The sequence below is a fragment of the Miniopterus natalensis genome, chromosome 6 (genome assembly GCF_054644295.1).
Source record: "Miniopterus natalensis isolate mMinNat1 chromosome 6, mMinNat1.hap1, whole genome shotgun sequence".
NCBI lineage: Eukaryota > Metazoa > Chordata > Mammalia > Chiroptera > Miniopteridae > Miniopterus > Miniopterus natalensis.
The window spans coordinates 34,697,467-34,714,920 of NC_142086.1; the positions used below are offsets into that span (position 1 = coordinate 34,697,467).

The 17,454-nt window shown below is 41.3% G+C and overlaps 1 protein-coding gene across 1 annotated transcript; it reads right to left on the reverse strand.

Moving 5' to 3' along the window:
• Nucleotides 1-5,170: 5,170 nt before the first annotated feature.
• Nucleotides 5,171-14,498, reverse strand: DPPA4 (developmental pluripotency associated 4). Its single transcript, XM_087817864.1, has 7 exons — nt 14,475-14,498; nt 11,948-12,101; nt 9,830-9,990; nt 9,693-9,743; nt 8,768-9,053; nt 7,020-7,215; nt 5,171-5,201 (listed from the first exon to the last, which is right to left on the reverse strand). The coding sequence occupies exons 1-7, from the start codon at nt 14,496-14,498 to the stop codon at nt 5,171-5,173; spliced, it is 903 nt and encodes a 300-aa protein (XP_087673990.1).
• Between the last annotated feature and the right edge of the window lie 2,956 nt (nt 14,499-17,454).

The following is a 17,454-nucleotide window of genomic DNA, read 5'->3' on the forward strand; positions in this document are numbered from 1 at the left end:
GTCTCTCTCCCTCTCCCTTCTCCTCTCTGAAATCAATAAAAATATAGTTAAAAAAATAAAAATAAACCACCACCGATTCCCCTGGTTTATTTTGAAGGGGCTACCAGACTTCATGTCATTTTATTTATAAACTTGGGGGTATTGGTAGACTTTTTCTAAGTATAATTACAATATCTTTTTCATATCTAAAAATAATTTTAAATAATTTTTAATATTATCAAACTATTCAGTCTGACAAATATCCAGCAGTATTTAAGTACCCAATTGTCTCATACATTTCCTCTCATTTTCTTATTTAACAATCTGTTTAAATTAGGATCCTGAGAAGGCCTACATATTGTGATTTGTTGATATGTGCCTTAAATTTTCTTTACTCTGTAAATTCCCCCTTCGTTTTTTATTGTCCTTACAATTTTTGTTTTGATCTTGTTTAAAGAATCATGTGAATTTCCTGGAGTTTCCTATCTGTATTTTGCTAATTTCATTTGTTCCTCTATTAAGCCTGTTCTTCCATCCTCTGTGTTTATTGTAAGTTGGTTTGATCAGATTCAGGAATGGCTTTTTTTTTTTCTAAACTAGAACTTTCTTTCCCTCCCTCTTCACTCATCTGACTCCTCATTGTTTAAGTTTATATTTTTTAAAGTTGAAGTATGCTTGACATATAACATTATACAAATTTAAGGTGTACAACATGTTAATGTGAAACATTACTGTATTGTAATACCATTGCCATTGTAGTGATAATTAGCACTTGTAATATGTTCTTTGAGCCTAAATGTCCATTTCTTGGAGTGTCCCTGAGGGTTTGCTCCTGTTCTTCTCTCATTTTTTTCTTTACTAGAATTCATTTGAATGTGTACTTTTGTATATATTTGGGATTATATTTGTTTAACTTTATTTCCTCAGTTAGACAGCAGGTTCCAGGGGGCAACAGCCAGACATGTTTGGGTCCCCCTCGGTCTGTGCAGAACCTTGCGCTGTGTCTAGCTCAGAATGGAGGCTCAGTCAGTGCTGTTCAGATTGCTGAAGCTTCCTCCTGTCTCCCTCATCCCACCCAACCCCTTTTTGAGTAGAAGCTCCTCTGTGCTGCTGCTAAAGGTATGGTGGAAACGCTGATCATAGACTGACATGCCTCTCTCTTACCAGACTATGACATTCAAAGTCATCTTCATTCTCCTGGCCTTCAGCACAGCGCCTGGTTCAGAGAAGGCTCTTAATGAGGTGCAACAAATTACTCTCAATTGTATTACACCAACGTAAGTTTGGGGCTCAATATATACCTCAAAGCTCAAAAGCAGCCACTAAAAGGACATAAAGCTATATATATATATATAGAACCTAGGCTGCAGGGAGAGATATTAAAAAGAAAGAAAAAAATTATTTATGAACACTTGCTGCTTTTTTAAAAAAATATGTCTTTATTGATTTCAGAGAGAGGAAGGGAGAGGGAGAGTGATAGATAGAAACATCAATGATAAGAGTCCTTGATTGGCTGCCTCCTGCATGTCCCCTACTGGGGATCTAGCCCAAAAACCGGGCATGTGCCCCAACAGGGAATCGAACCAAGATCTCCTGGATTATAGGTCTATGTTCAACTGCTGAGCCACGCCATCCAGGTGGAACACTTGTTTTTTAATATTTATTTCAATAACAGAGTTCTGAAATAAAAATGCATTACCTATTTCAAATATATTTTATTTACTATATATAAGTTAAGTATTTATAAATGCATTCTATTTTCAAAATCCTTTAAAAAAAATTGGAGGAACATGCTCTAAAGGGTAAATGTTTGTGGTGCACCAATATGTAATAGATAAAAGTGGAGTAACTCTGGTTGAGAAATAAAACCCTAAGGCACCCACAGAAACCTAAGGTTCTGAGATGCACTTGGGAAACTATGGTTCAGTATCGCTTCCAGGTGGAAGGGATGGCTACTGAGTTCTTTCGTTTTCTGAGGAGGAAAATGAAATTGCACTGAAAGATGTTACCAACTTTTGCCACGTCCTTCATTTCAAGAATTTTCCCACTTAAAAGAACTATGGAACTAATCTCTACTTTAGAGCAATAGTTACAGATCTTAACCTTCTGGCTGAGACTAAATGGGCATTTTTTCTTTTTCTTTTTTTCTCTTTTGAAAAGTATCTCTTCTGAATCATGAAGCAACAGTGTTTTGTTTTGTCTTTTGTTTTGAAGGACAGCAAATGTTATGCTCAGAGACTGGATAGTCTTTGCCAGCAATTTATTTAACCCAGGTTCTCCGTGGGAATTACAATTATAAGTCCACATTTAGTATGAAGTGTGCCTTTTTGTGCTAGAAGGCACTTCGGAGAGATGGCATCCGAGCTAGAGCTGGTTTCCAGCTGCCAACACAAAAGCAAAAGTTCCCTGTTGCTAGAGCTTGTTGCTAGGGAACAAAGACTTCAGTGTTAATAGGCAAACTGATGTCTGTCACCTGCATGCTGGGGTGGTTTATCACCACCACCTAGGTGGGATGCCCTTGCAAGGCAAGAGAGGAGGTTCCAAGGGTGTTTGGAGAGTTTTTAGGTTAGGGAAGAGTCACTTTGTCCAGATCTAACTAAACTCTCAAATACTCCTCATAAACTCTCAGTATTTAGTCTAAATGTCCCCTTGCCACCCTAGCCGGTTTCGCTCAGTGGTTAGAGTGTTGTCCTGGGAATGAATGGTCCTGGGTTCAATTCTGGCCAAGGGCACGTGCAGGAGGCAACCAATCGATGTGTCTCTCTCACATTGATATTCCTCTCTCTCTCTTCCACTCTCTGAAAAAGCAATGGAAAAAATATCCTCAGGTGAGACTTAAAAATAAACAAATAAATAAATAAATAAATATCGCCTTGCCATAGTTGCTTCCCCGCTTGTATATATCCATAAGCCCCCGTGGGGCCCCTTAGCTGCTGGGCTGCTGACTGCTTATCAATGACAACAGATGTAGAATGATGACATCCTTACTTCACTTATGTCAAAACAGCTTTGCTTCTAAAGAAAAATAATTTTTTGTCTTTGTTATTGTCATAAACAAATGGATTAAAACAACTTAAGTCATGAACAAGTGAGTTTGAAATCATATTAAACCTATGCACAACAGTAACTATTGGGAGGATCTCAAATTCAGCATCCAGACCAGTAAAGTCTGTCCTACTCCATTCAGAGGGTGGGGTTAGGACGGAGCAGAAAACTGGGAGGAGTGGGGAGGGCAACTTTTGATGGCTGGACAGAGAATTGATTTGGTCATAGGTTCTCCAATAAGAGTCCCAAATTTAGCCCGGCCAGCGTGGTTCAGGGGTTGAGCATCAACCTAGGATCCAGGAGATCGCGGTTCGATTCCCGGTCAGGGCACCTGCCCAGGTTGCGGGCTTGATCCCCAGTAGGGGGCGTGCAGGAGGCAGCCGATCAATGACTCATCATTGACGTTTCTGACTCTCTCTCTCCCTCTCCTTTTCTCTGAAGTCAATAAAGACATATTTTAAAAAGTTTTTTTTTTTTTTTTTAAAAAGTGTCCCAAATTTAGCTCTAGCCCAAATTTGTGTCCTTAGCTGTGTTCTTGGCTGGTCAAGCCAAGTCCTTCCTCACCCTTCTCTGCATATTGAATGCATTTCATCCAGATCTGTTTCCTATAAAACAAATGGAATGTGTTAAATGTATTGGAGTTGGAAAGCTCAGTTCATGTTTCTCTCTTGACAAGGCTGAACATTGGTGTCAAAAATGTTTGGACCCCCTAGCAACTGCCCTGCTATCTGAGGATTGCGGATGAGGAAGGGTGGGGACTCAGGCCAAGTAAAGTAAACGCGGGCTGCTCCCTTTCATGGCCCCACCTGTCACTTGTTCCTTCTTGAGTTTTCTACTTATCCCTTTTCACAAGTTCTGCCCTACCAGCACACAAACATTTTTAAGCCTGTTCCCCTTAAAATAAAACACACACACACCTCCTTTAACACTATGTATTTAAACTACTGTTCTCTCCCCTTTTTTACAGTTGTTCAATTTTCTAAACATAATCTCCTTTATAGTTAGGAGGAGGTTTGTGGATCTTAGGGAGGATTGGAGAATGCAACTAGAGATTTTATTCTGCCAGGGGCAATAAGGAGGGGTAAATAAATAATCTTAGTGGTAGAATAAGACTTATTAAAGAGAATTTTAAGTTTATTTTAGTGTGTTAAGAACAGGGAGCTATCCATAAGCAGAACTGGAAAGCAAAGTAAAATTCCCAAATAACGGAAGAGAGAAAGGAAAATAGAAACCTGAGCAATCTAATGTAAACAGGGAAAAAGTTAAAAAAACAAAATTAAAATAATATACATACAATAAGGGATAAAGTGTATATTATTTATTACACTGGGAAAAAAAAAGAACACTAATCATCATGCCTTTTGGCTTAATCTTACTGAGTTAAGAGCATTAAAAATTTGCATACAACAAAGTTTACGGAACACAGCAGATGAATTATTTTACATACACATTTTAAACATATTATGTACTTATGACTCAGAAGTAACCTCGAGCATTTTTAAACAGCAAAAATATACAAAACAGTTACAACTGGAAATAACACCGGCAAAGTGCCCTGTGTTTTTATGCCAGAGACACACCATAGAAATCTCAGGTTAAGAAAACTTTGAAAAACGCTTTGTATCTTAAGGAGGTGTTTTGGGGGAGTGGAGACAATAACGGCTTTTCCTTTGGCTTAAGGTAGTCAACAGTTAGAAGTTGTTCAACTTAGTTAGGAGGCAGCAGCCCCTTAAGGGTTCAGAATTCAGAGGCTGGAGTCCAGCTTTGGCAGGAGCACACCTGCTTCCACATCACTCCCTTCACAAAATTTGCTTCAGATTCCTGCTGTGAGAGAGCTGCTGGGGTCGCTTCTGTTTCAGATGGGTAATCATCGGACGATGTGAATGACTTTTTCATCTTAACTGCAATGAATGATAATTTGTGAAATGCTTGTCCATTTTAAAACACAGATGTCTATATCCCAGCAGGCACTGTCAGGAGTCTGAAGGTAACATCTGCTCCCCACTGGTCTGTGGGCCTGTAAGCGGGGAGCATGGAAGGTGTCCAGTGGCCTGGAGTTCAGCTGTCAGTGGCACCATGGATGATTGTAGCCACCTTTCTACCATTAATTATAATCATAGATGTACTTTTTCTTGGCATTATAATCTCACTGGAGGCTTCTCATTAATACTTTATTCCTATAAAGCAAAAGAAAGTCATCTTTTAAAAACCACACATGAAATATCAAGAATCCCACTGCTGAACTGCCAATAAAATTGCCCTTAAACTTTAGCATAGTGTGTGGAAGGCATCTGACCAGGTCCTCTAGGAATGGCATTTTCAGCCAAGTTATGTCTAACATGGCCTCAGAGTGAAATTTTTTTTTTTGGTTACCATTTTCCAAGTTCCCCCAGTCTGTCACTAAAGAGCTATCCAAAGTGACCTCAATTGCATTGAACTTTCTTGGCATAGAACTATGGCCGGAAGCAGGACAGCCAGAAGCAGAAAAGACAAGCACATACTCCGAGCCAGGGCCCAGGGGGCTGCCACTCCTAGATAGAGGAGGAGACTGGCCTGAGAGGCCCACCCCCTTCAGACTGCAACCCTCTACCAGGTGTGCCAGATCTCTGGTGTTCAGTGACCACGACCCCAAGGGGTGGAGGGTAAGCAGGACAACAGAGAACTCGAGGTAGAGCCCAGGGCGGTTCCTTACGACTGAGGGGTGGAGGAAAGGATCCCTAGGAGCCAAGACGGGCTGCACCAAGTTCCTCTATTCGGAGGGTTTCTTTCCTTCCCATCTTCCCTCCCCTTAACGAAAATTCCCTTTAAGCATCCTGTTGCTCCTCTTTTCCATTTGTACTTTCAGAAAATACCTTCAATTGCAGTCTCTCGTTTTTTCCTCCCCAATTCAACCAACACCAAATTTTCTGCATACCCTTCATTGCTTTGAATCTCTCAAGTATACTATTTGTACCTTCCTCAAGCTTTACTTGGGATTAAGAAAACTTCTCCCTGCAAACTCCCCCTGAACTTCATACTCCATCCAGCTTTCCTCATTTATTTTCTGCCTCCTTTAACATGTCCCCCCAATACTGCTGTTCCTTGAAGCTCTGTGCTCAGCCCCACTGCAACTATTATCTTTATCAATATTTAAATAACCACCAAATAATTATCTAGATGCCAGATTTTTTTTTCCACATATAGAAGGTGCCAGGCTCACTAAACATGAAAAACTGAATTACCCCACAAGATTTTTCTAATAGGTCTTACACCCTTCCCTCCTTGCAATGTAAGCCTCAGTCCATTTACCTGCTTAAACCCTTCAGTGGCCCATCACCCAGGGATGAGCTGCCAGACTTGACTCCTTGTCTGTCCAACTGACAGACAGTGTTTGAAAAATTTTGCAGACGTACATTTTTCTTGTTTACTTATTTTTCACAGTATCTTTAGATGGGCACCATTATATACATTTTGTAACTGAGAAATCAGAGGTGTATTTCCCACCATATTCTGCCACACTGAACTACTTGCAATTTCTATGTTGTCCTAAGTTCTTTCACAGCCTTGGCCCTGGTCCCTATACTGAAAAATGACCTTACTGCTTTTCATCTAGTCAGTTCTTCCATCATGTTAAGAAATCTCTTCTGGCCCTAGTAGGTTTGGCTCAATGGTTAGAGCGTCGGCCTGTGGACTGAAGGGTCCCAGGTTCTACTCCTACCAAGGGTGCATACCTCAGTTGCGGGCTCCATCCCTGGCCCTGGTCGGGGTGCGTTCGGGAGGCAACCAATCAATGTGTCCCTCTCACATCGATGTTCCTCTCTCTCTCCTTTCCATTCTCTCTGAAAAGCAATGAAAAAAAAAAATCCTCTGGTGAGGATTAAAAAAAAAGAAATCTCTTCTGTGTAATGCATATACTTGAGATATAGTAATTATCAATATGTTTCTCTAGAACTCCTCTCCCTCAACCAAAATCTAGGTGCCCACTTTTAGTTTGGAGAAAAGCACTAGGTAATTACCTATGAATGCATTTGGGGCACAACATATTGTCCTCCAGGTGTAGGGGTGGAAAGTTGCAAGAAGGTGGCAAGAAGAGTGCACACACTTTCCCTTGTTTCTCAGGAACCCAGGGTTGCCCAGCATAAAACTGTAGTTGAACCCAACCCTCTGTGTCTGCAGGGAGACTTTGTCCATGGACCACACACCACATGACACCTGGGGAAGGAAAGAGAAGTATGAACAGAGCAAGACCAAATTATCTTATCATGTTTGAAATTGCATCACAGCCTTTCATTCTTTCTCATGTGCTAGCTCTTGAGATATGAGCCCTGGAATTCTAACTTAACCTGTCCTATCCCGTTCCCTTTAGAAAATAATGCAAGACAGTTCCTGTTACAACTTTAAAAAGAAAAACTATAGTTGGAAGTGGTATAGTTGCAAGTGGGTAGATGGTGGTGTAGGAGAGGCAAAACTTTACCTCCATCCGTCATCTTAGGCTTTCAGTTGGGACTCTTTAACAAGACAGATTAATAAGAGAAAAACAGCTTAGTAATGTGTTACAGCGTAGCAGTGCACACCATGTAGGAGAAAACACAACAAAAAATAACTCAGGATGGAGGCTTAGAATTCCATCTTGTATATCTTTTTCTACAAAGAACAATAAATTTGTGGAGAAATGATAAGACAAGGGAAAGCAGTTTTAGGCCCCAAAGGGTGGCAAACTGTGGGGAGGTAAATATATGGGAAGACACTAATGGAGTAAGATTTGCTTGCAGGTTCCTCTGGTGTCATCTCTCAGTTGATACGAGTTGTCTCAAGCAAAAGGAGAATTTATATCTTACCTTTTGGCAGGAAAGGGGGAGTTTGTTTTTTTTTCTTTTCTTTGTTTTTTTTTAAATATATCTTTATTGATTTCAGAGAGAGGAAAGGAGATGGAGAGAGAGATATAGAAACATCAATGATGAGAGTCCTTGATCGGCTGCAGCCCGCAACCCGGGCATGTGCCCTGACCGGGAATCGAACCCTGATAGCCAGGATCCTAGGTTGACGCTCAACCACTGAGCCACGCCCGGCCGGGGCTGTTTTTTTTTCTTCCTGAGATAGTTTAATTGCCTTCTCAAAATAGTTTTTTTTTTTTTAAATGTCAAAGAGGTATATTTGTGGATGACTTATTCTGGTTTCCTTCAATAAAAAGACTAAACCAGAGCTCTGAAATGGTCTTCATGAAATAGGTTCAGGGATGTCAACACTTCAACAGGCAGTTTATTGAACTTGCCAGTTTATGCTCTTCCTTAATTCTTACAACATTATGAGGTAGGCATTATAAGTATTCTTAACCCCTTTTACAGTGAGAAAACTGGGAACTAGTTGAAACCATTTGTCAACGTCTCTCAATGGATGTTAGAAGATCCAGGGTTTCAGCTCAGGCAGTTGATTTTGGAGCCCTCCCTTCTAATTCTTTCAAGAGGAAAGAAATTAATTCTAACAGATTGCCATCCCCTCATGATGACATCAATAATTTAAAGCAGTGGCTCTCAAAGAGTGGTGGCACCATGACTAGCATCATCAGCAGGGCCGGGGAAATTGTTAGAAATGCACGTTCTCAGGCCCTACTGCAGATCTGAACCAGAAACTGAGGGGGGTTTGGGGTGGCAGGAATCGCCAGCCCTTCAGGTCATTTTGATACACCCTAAAGTTGATCAGAGATTAATATCAATTAAACTTATTTCCTCATCTGAATCAGAACCAACTTTGATATTGGGCTTACCAGAGGCCTCCTGCGGCAAGGCCATGGTCTCCACCTTCCCAGTTGTGGCTGCAATTCTGCTCCAGGAGGCAAACACAGCATCTGGGGTGGAAGTTGTCACGAAAATATTGTCCATTCCCTCAAGGAGAGCAGTAGCACCCCCTTCAAGACCAGGCATCCCCTCCTCAAGGGGTGCAGTCACTTCAGGAAGACCCAAACGTTTCAGAGTCTTTTTCTCCTTTCGCATCTTCAATTTCCTTTGTGATACTGTCAACATTTTGGCCTCCTTTGCTGTGTCAGGAAAATCCTACAAATAGGGTTGGAAAGATTAAAGTGCAATTAGAAGTGCAGCCAAGCCCTGGCTGGTGTGGCTCAGTCCCATGCACTGAAAGGTTTATGGTTCGATTCCTGGTCAGGGCACATACCCAGGTTGCGGGTTTGATCCCTGGTTGGGGTATGCGCTGGAGGCAACTGCTCGATGTTTCTCTTTTCCTCCCTCTCTCCCTCAAATCAATAAAAACTTATTTAAGCCCGGCTGGGCGTGGCTCAGCGGTTGAGTGTCAGCCTAGGATCCAGGAGATGGAGGTTCGATTCCAGGTCAGGGCACATGCCCGGGTTGCAGGCTCGATCCCCAGTTGGGGACGTGCAGGAGACACCCGATCAATCACGACCCTTTCATCATTGATGTTTCTTTCTCTCTTCCTTCCTCCCTCTGAAATCAATAGATATATTTAAAAAAACCCACAAAACCATATTTTAAAAAAAGGTGTAGCCTCATTTTTATTACTCTTTGCAGAGCTGGTGAAAAGTGAAGACAAGGAAGTTGTGCCTTCTTAGAAGAAGTGGAGGGGCTAGGAAAATTCCTTTACTACTTTTTCATACTAAAATAGGTAATTAGGATGAAACTAAAGCTTCCACTCTGCCAAATTTCCCACAAATTACTCACCTTTTGATTAGGGTAAGCATGTTCGCACAGCCTCTTATATACTTCCAATTTCTAAGACAAGAGAAAAATGAGTTAGTAATCAAAGTAAGGTTGCTACCCTTCCTCCCAGCAGCACTGTCTAACACCCTGGCCCTCACCATGCCTTTGGTGCTCAGTTTTAATTGCTGGCACCAAGCCCTCAGGATGTCTCGGTGAAGCAGGTTAACTGGTGGCAATTTAATGGGCAGTGGAGGAACTGGTGGCTTCTTGTGAACTCTTACTCTTTTATTGTCTTGTGCCATCTTTTGTGGAAAGGAAGCTGAAAAAGAATGGGATAAAATTAGTAATAATTAACTTTTGGGTAACCTTTTAAAATGTCGAAAGTACAATCACTTTTAGTTATCATAGTACAGTTCCCATTTTAGTTAAATGACTTACCAAAGACCACAAAACTTCAAAGGGACAGACCTCACACCTAGGACTTAATACTACGGAGTTTCACTGTTTTATTTCCTAAAAGTCCCTCACACACTTGTGAGCTCCTTAACCCACAGACACCAAGGAGGTTGCCTAGAGATTGTACTTCCATTCCAGGGGAATGAGAAAAGTTTTAGACCTGAGATCATAAACACTCAGTGATGCCTTGTCTTCCCACAAAACAGATAAACCAGTCAGCAATGCTACAAGCACAGCCACTATTACCCAAATCTGCCAGCCCACCCCATCAGGGAGCACTGTTCTCAGGGCACACAGGTCTCCCGCGGCACCTCGCACACACCACTCAGGAAAGACTTAGAGAACACAGCTACAGAACACACAGTTATGTCGACACTAATAATCACTAGGTATAGTTCAGGCATTTCACCTAATCATTCCACGTAAACTACAACCAACCCTCCACCCCATCCCGACTCAGCCCCGTAGGTATTATCCTCAATTTAAAAAACAGGAAGTGGAGTTTCAAGAATGTTATTTCAAACTTACATCCGTCTGTCCCAAATCATTGCACATCGAGGTCCTTAACTCCAAGCAGCTAGTTTTAAAATAAAAATTGTAATTTCCACAGCTGAAAGTCTTTTTTTAAAGAAAGGTTTTATTGAGCCAAAAATGCTAGCTAAAAAGAAGATGGGTCTTGAGGCATGAAGTCCAAGCCATCAGCGGCCTAGCTAAGGTGGAAAAGACATACATGGCCATGGACTTGGGAGTTTACAGGTGTTTTCATACATTAAGTAGCGGGGAGGGGGAAGAAAGATGTAAGCCACCTGAAAGAATTTACATTAGCTGTGGGCAAAGGGGTGGGAGAGAGTGAAGTGGGGCCAGGGCGGGGGTAGGCGCAGAGTCAGAAAGCCCACAGGTAAAGAAAAAGCTGTGGCTCCTGGAGTTTGATGATACCTTGGTTAAAATAACTTGCACAGCCTGGCCGGGCGTGGCTCAGTGGTTGAGCGTCGACCTAGGATCCAGGGGATCGGGGTTCAATTCCCGGTCAGGGAGCATGCTGGGGTTGCCAGCTTGATCCCCGATTGAGGGCGTGATTAGCAACTGAGCTAGAATAGAACTAAGAGCTAACTGATCTTTTTCTCCCTGTATTCCTGCTAGTAGTCCCAGTTTATCTTGGTTTTACTTTAAGCTTCCTGTTAAGGGCCACATGTTCTGTTTAAAGACTCTTCTATCGCCCGGCCGGGCGTGGCTCAGCGGTTGAGCATTGACCTGGGATCCAGGCGATCGGGGTTCGATTCCTGGTCAGGGCACATGCCCGGGTTGTGGGCTCGATCAATGACTCTATCATCATTGATGTTTCTATCTCTCTCTCTCCTTTCCTCTCTCTGAAATCAATAAAGATATATTTAAATAAAATTAAAAAAAAAATTACTTGCACAAATAGCCACTGGGAATTTAATCCAAGCTCCAACAAACAAACAGAAAGAATGTGAATCGTCCTTTCTTAGCTGGCCCCCGCCCATCAGCAGACTAACAGTTCTGTCTTTCTCTCACGCTTAGGTGCCTGTAATTTAGGACATCTCAGAATTTTCTCCTGGTCAGAGGGAAAGCAAAATGATGATGGAAAGAAATGTATTGTGGGAGTTTGGAGACAGGAGGTAACAAGTTTTAAGAGGTGACCGGAAGAAGGCTTCAGGGAGGTGAGACTGAAGCTAGGCTTCAAAGGTGAAGTGTGGGATTTGCAGAAGAGAGGCACACATTTCTTTCCTACCCCAGAAAAATTCCTCAGGCTTCTTAAACCCAAGGCAATGGGATCTGAGGGGTTGTGTTCTTCTTACCTTTGTCTTCTTTCAAAGATCTCTTTCGTTTGGTCTCCTTCCCAGAGGTTCTTTGTACACTTGGCTCATCAGCAGTCTGATGTTTCTCTTTAGCTTGCCCCGGTTGGGATTTGCAAGACTTTTTCCCCTCCCCTGACTTCTTTGAGGAGTTCCGCTGGGGACAGAGGAGCCAGTCAGTCATTCCTCTGGTGCCTGACCCACCACATTACATTACCTGCCTGAAGGTAACCCACACCCAAGACACCAAGACAGTCACTGAACTCGCTGGCAGTGTGCATTCTCTGGGAATCATCTTAAGGCTCAGGTTTATCTAAGATAGCGAAGCAATAACGGAGAAATGGGAGGCGGATTTGAATGTATGAGAAAAGACAGAAAATATGGATACAAATAAGATAGAGGGAGCTATGCTCTGCTTTGGAGGAAGCCCTTATATCACCTACATTATCCTTATTTCTCACCTGGAAGATTTCTTCCCCCCATTTCTTTATCCTTGACCTGTTCCAAATCAATGTTTCCCCGAGGGATGCTCTACATCCATTCCGTTTATTGTTCTTAGCAGGGAAATATGAAGACAATCAAATGTCCTTAATACAACCTACCAGCCTTGTATATTCCATTCCAGCTTCTTTTCCTTCTTCACCTTTAATTTCTGTCTGCAGTGACTTAAGTTCCAGTCACAGCATTCCTTTCCAGCCCAGTTACTTTGACCTAAAGCGATTTCCCTCGGCTTCCTCCACCCACCCACTTCTATTTATATTTTAAAATCGTACTCTTTTAGAATCTCACTTTGGTAACCCTTTCTGGTATTTGCGGACCAGGTCAAATCTACGACGTATTTCCTCATAGCTACCACTTGTCAGCTGCAATTTTACATTTGCTTGGGATTTGATCAATGTCTGTTACTCCATTTGATTGTAAGCTCCACAGGGTAGAATTTCTTTTCCTTTCGTTGTAGGCACTCAATACATACTGGTTAATTGAATCAAAATAAACCAAAATAAGTAAGAGGACAGTTGGGATAATGTTGGGTAATTCGAGAAACTGACATTTGTTGAGCTTCTATCTTCTATCAGGTATTGTTCAACACATTCCTTATTTTCTTTCGTTTAAACCTCACAGCCATCTGGTGACAATTTATTACTTTGTTTTTGAAATGCTGAGAATGAGAGGTTACATAACTATGGACACACAGATAGGCATTTTAGATAAAATTAAATCCAACGATGTCAACTAGCTCCCAAATCTAAAGCCTTTCCCTCATCCATCAAGGTGGGACAAATTAACATTTGTATGGCACTCATACAACTCTATTACAGTTTAACATTCATAGTCAGATTTTACATTTGCAAAACTCTCTTCCCAAATACTTTTGGGCCTCACAAAAGCCTTAAAATTGAGAGGGCAAAAATCTAGGAAAGAGGCCCCGGAGAGTGGTCATGTTTCCTTGGCTGAGTTCAATTCTTCTGTACTGAAAGAAACCAAACTTTGCCACCCTGAGGCTGCCTTTTTGGGATATTGATTTTAAGCTGTTTATTAAGAAACAAGACTCAAAAAGAACTTTGACCCTCCCCCCTTTCCTTCCCAAGAGTCTAAGAAACATGCTTCAGGAAGGAGATTTTAAGATGTTCATTTTGGTCTAATTTGAATTAAGTGTGCTAAATAGGAGGGCTTCGGGCAGGGGTGTGTTGGAAAGATATCCCCGAGTCCCATAGTTTGAGTTGCCTGACAAAGATTTTTCTGCCATGTAAGTTCAGATCTTTTTCAGCTACCTGTAAATTGCCCATTTTCACTTATGAATCTAAGATCCCACTACTCCCCCCTTTTCTATTTTATCCAAAATGTCAATGTTGCCTCACTATCTTTGGGAATTTTCATGCTCATGTGAATTCCCCATGCCCATGTATTAAAATTTTATTTTCTCCTGCTAATCTGTCTCCGCTAACTTGATTATAAGCCCAGCCAGAAGAACTTAGAAGGTAGGAGGAAAAGTTTAATATTTTTAGCCCCCACAGTACTAAGCCTCAAAAGCCTCTTCACCTTTGGTTTCTGTCTGCAGTGCTCATCAGTATGTGTGGCTTCTAATTATTTCTTGGCTCTAACAACCCCAGGGGGGAAAAAAAGGCGAGCTCAGACCCAGCACCTTTAGTTTAGGATCCATGTCTGTGGAAGAGAAATTAAAGGATCTCCCTAGCCTCAGTCAACTGCCTTTTTCTAAAGTCTTTTCCTCACCTCCCTTTTTCTCCTGTTACTATTTCTTTCTAGCCCTGATACTTCATTCTTTTGACAGGATAAAGCACCTCTTCAAAACCAATACAGGCAACCCATTTCTTATTATCTCCTCACTCCAATATAGCAGGCTGCAATCTTATCTAGAACTTTTACTTCTTAAAAAGTCAAGTGTAGGGAAGAAAATTCTAAGGCACTTTTTTTTTTAAACTCTCAAAAGAGTAAGTGCGCTCATGGTGAGACTCACAAAGACAGAAAAGACTCATAAAGACAGAAAACAAAGCCACAAAAATGTATTTACCTTCTTGCTTTTTGCATTTTCCATACTCAGAAAAGAAGTTGAGGTTTAGAAAAAGAAAATCTTCTTACTTCTGAAATGGCCCCTGGCCCAAGATTGCTTTTTTAAAAGTCTCCTCCCACTTCCTGCCGTCCAAAGGCACTTTCCCCCCTCTTCCTTTCTTTTCCCTCCCCCACAATTTGCGAATGCTAAATGTAAGTATGTTTTTATTCAGAAGGGGACTGCTGTATGAATGAATTAATACTATTCCTCGCCTTTGTTTGTGTGTGAGCCTTTTTAACATAATTATCTAAGGGGTGGATCAGGAGACCTTGGAAAGTTGAAAACTTCAGAAAAATTCCAAGGGAAAAACAAAAGTTACTGGAGACTTCTGAACTGGATGTGTGAAAGGGTTGAAAGCCGGAACTTGTAGAAACTGTAGAATTTCAGGGCCAGGCTGGTGGCTTGAGGTAAGCAAAAATGTTTTCATGTACCACATAACATTTTATGTCTTAAGGAAGTTACTCAACCATTTAAAACTCCAGTTTCCCCATCTTCCCACACATGGAAAGTTTGCAGGTTCGATTCCTGGTGAGGGCACATATCCAGGTTTCGAGTTCAATCCTTGGTCTCGCTCGTACAGAAGGCAACCGACCCATGTTTCTCATATCGATGTTTCTCTCTCCCTTCCTCTTTCTAAAACACATATCCTCGCCCGGCCGAGCATGGCTCAGAGTTTGAGCATTGACCTAGGATCCAGGAGATCAAAGTTCAGTTCGATTCTCGGTCAGGGCACACGCCCGGGTTGTGGGCTTGATCCCCAGTTGGGGGCGTGCAGGAGGCGGCCAATCAATGACAACTCTCCCATCATTGACGTTTCTATCTCTCTCTCTCTCCCTCTCCCTTCCTCTCTCTGAAATCAATAAAGATATATTAAAAAAGAAATACATGGACGTAGGAAGTAAGTAAAGGTGAGTTAAGAGTAAAGAAAGAAGTGTAGGTGTGGACTGAGCAAGCCCCAAAGTACCCAAAAGGAAAGCAAGTGTCTAGATGATCTGGGAGGTCATACTGGGGGTTGGGGGTGGGGCTTTGATTAGTTTTTTACCTCGGCTTACAGACAACAACCAGTAAAGACTTACCAGTTAAGGTTTATATAGAAAGTATTTGATTGAGTCACCTTTCTTTTCCAGTGTAACTGAAGGTAACATTGCTGAATTCTACATTAAGTATAAACCCAGATAGCTGATCCTGGACAAGATATAATCTGCAATTTGTGCATTAATAGATAGAATATGTGTTAAGATTATGATTTAGGAATTCTTAGATCCACCACCATTTTCGGAAACACAATTCAAAAGGCATTGCACCAAATATATATATATATATATATATATATTTAAAGGGTTAGGTGATGTCCTATATATTAAGAAGATTAGTACAATTTAAAATATCTGAGCGTTGCATATATACACAACCCAAGGACATGGACAATGGTGGGGAGGGGGACTGAGGAGGGGGAAGGAACGGGGTGGAACGGGTCATTGGGGAGAAAAAGGGACATCTGTAATATTTTAAACAATAATAAAATTTAAAAATAAAATAAAGTAAAATAAAATATCTGAACGTGATTGGAAATTATTGGAATATGTTTATTGATTTTAGAGAGAGAGGGAGAGAGAGAAACATCCAACCCACAACATGGGTATGTGCTCTTACCGGCAATTGAACCCACACAGGACGATGCCCCGACCAACTGAGCCATCCTGCCAGGGCAAGCCAAATCTCTTTTCTTCGGACTTGTTGGGTTGTGGTAATTTATAAGCAATTTTGGGCAAAGTACAGTGTATTTGTGCTTTGGTTTCTCAAATGTAAAATAGAAATAACTGTGTTTATTGTATTTTTTTTAGAGAAGTAACAAATTTTTGTGTAAAATTTCTTAAAAATGTTTAGTAGTCAGAAGAAAAACTGTTTGCTTCTTTTTAAAATGTTATGGTGTGACCTTGGCTGGTGTGGCTCCATTGGTTGGAGCATCATCCTGTACACTGAAAGGTTGCTGGTTCGATTCTGGATCGGGGCACATACCTAGGTTGTGGGTTCCATACCTAGTTGGCGCATGTATGGGAGGGCAACTGATCAATGTTTCTCTCTCACATAGATGTTTCTCTCTCTCCCTTCCCCTTTCTCTAAAAAATCAATAATAAGCATGTTCTTGGGTGAGAATTTTTTTTAAAATTAAATAAATAAATAAAATGCTATTAGATCAATCACTAATTTCTATCCTGAGTTCCAAAATTATTCCTAATTGATTCTCTTGTTCATTTATTAAAGAAAAATGTATTGGGTGTCTACTATGTGCTCTGCACAGGAGATACAAGTGGTGGACAAAAGCAAACAAGAACCCTGACTTCATGGATTTAAGAGAGAACAGACATTAAGCAAATAATATCAATAATAAGCAAATACTCTTTACATGCTTTTAAAAAAAATTTATCTTTATTGTTAAAAGTATTACACATTTTCCCCCTTTTTTCCCCCATTGATCCCCTCCACCCCCCATCTGCCCCACCCCCAGACCTTCCCCATACTATTGTCTGTGCCCATGGGTTATGCATATATACATGCTTTTTATTTTTTAATTTTTATTTATTTTAAATATATCTTTATTGATTTCAGAGAGAGGAAGGGAGAGAGAGATAGAAACATCAATGATGAGAGAGAGCCACCGATGGGCCGCCCGCTGCTCGCCCCAGCTGGGGATTGAGCCCGCAGCCTGGGCACGTGCCCTGACCGGGAATCAAACCTCAATCTCCTGGATCCTAGGCCGATGCTCAACCGCTGAGCCGTGCTCAGCGGGCTGCATGCTTTTTAAATGTATTATTTATTTATATGTATTATCAAAACAAAGATAAACTGTTCAATTATGACACTTGAAAAATAGGAAAACTCCCTAAGTACAACATCCTGCAGTAGAGATTGTGATCTCATCAAGAAGTCAGGGGCTTTT

Excerpts from the sequence above, each read along its gene's own strand:
- DPPA4 (XM_087817864.1), bottom strand. The coding sequence starts at position 14,498 with ATGGAAAATGCAAAAAGCAAGAAG. Across the intron at positions 9,991-11,947 it reads ATCTTTGAAAGAAGACAAAG|CTTCCTTTCCACAAAAGATG; the intron begins GTAAGAAGAACA and ends ATTCTTTTTCAG. Across the intron at positions 5,202-7,019 it reads TGCCCCAAATGCATTCATAG|GAATAAAGTATTAATGAGAA; the intron begins GTAATTACCTAG and ends TTTGCTTTATAG.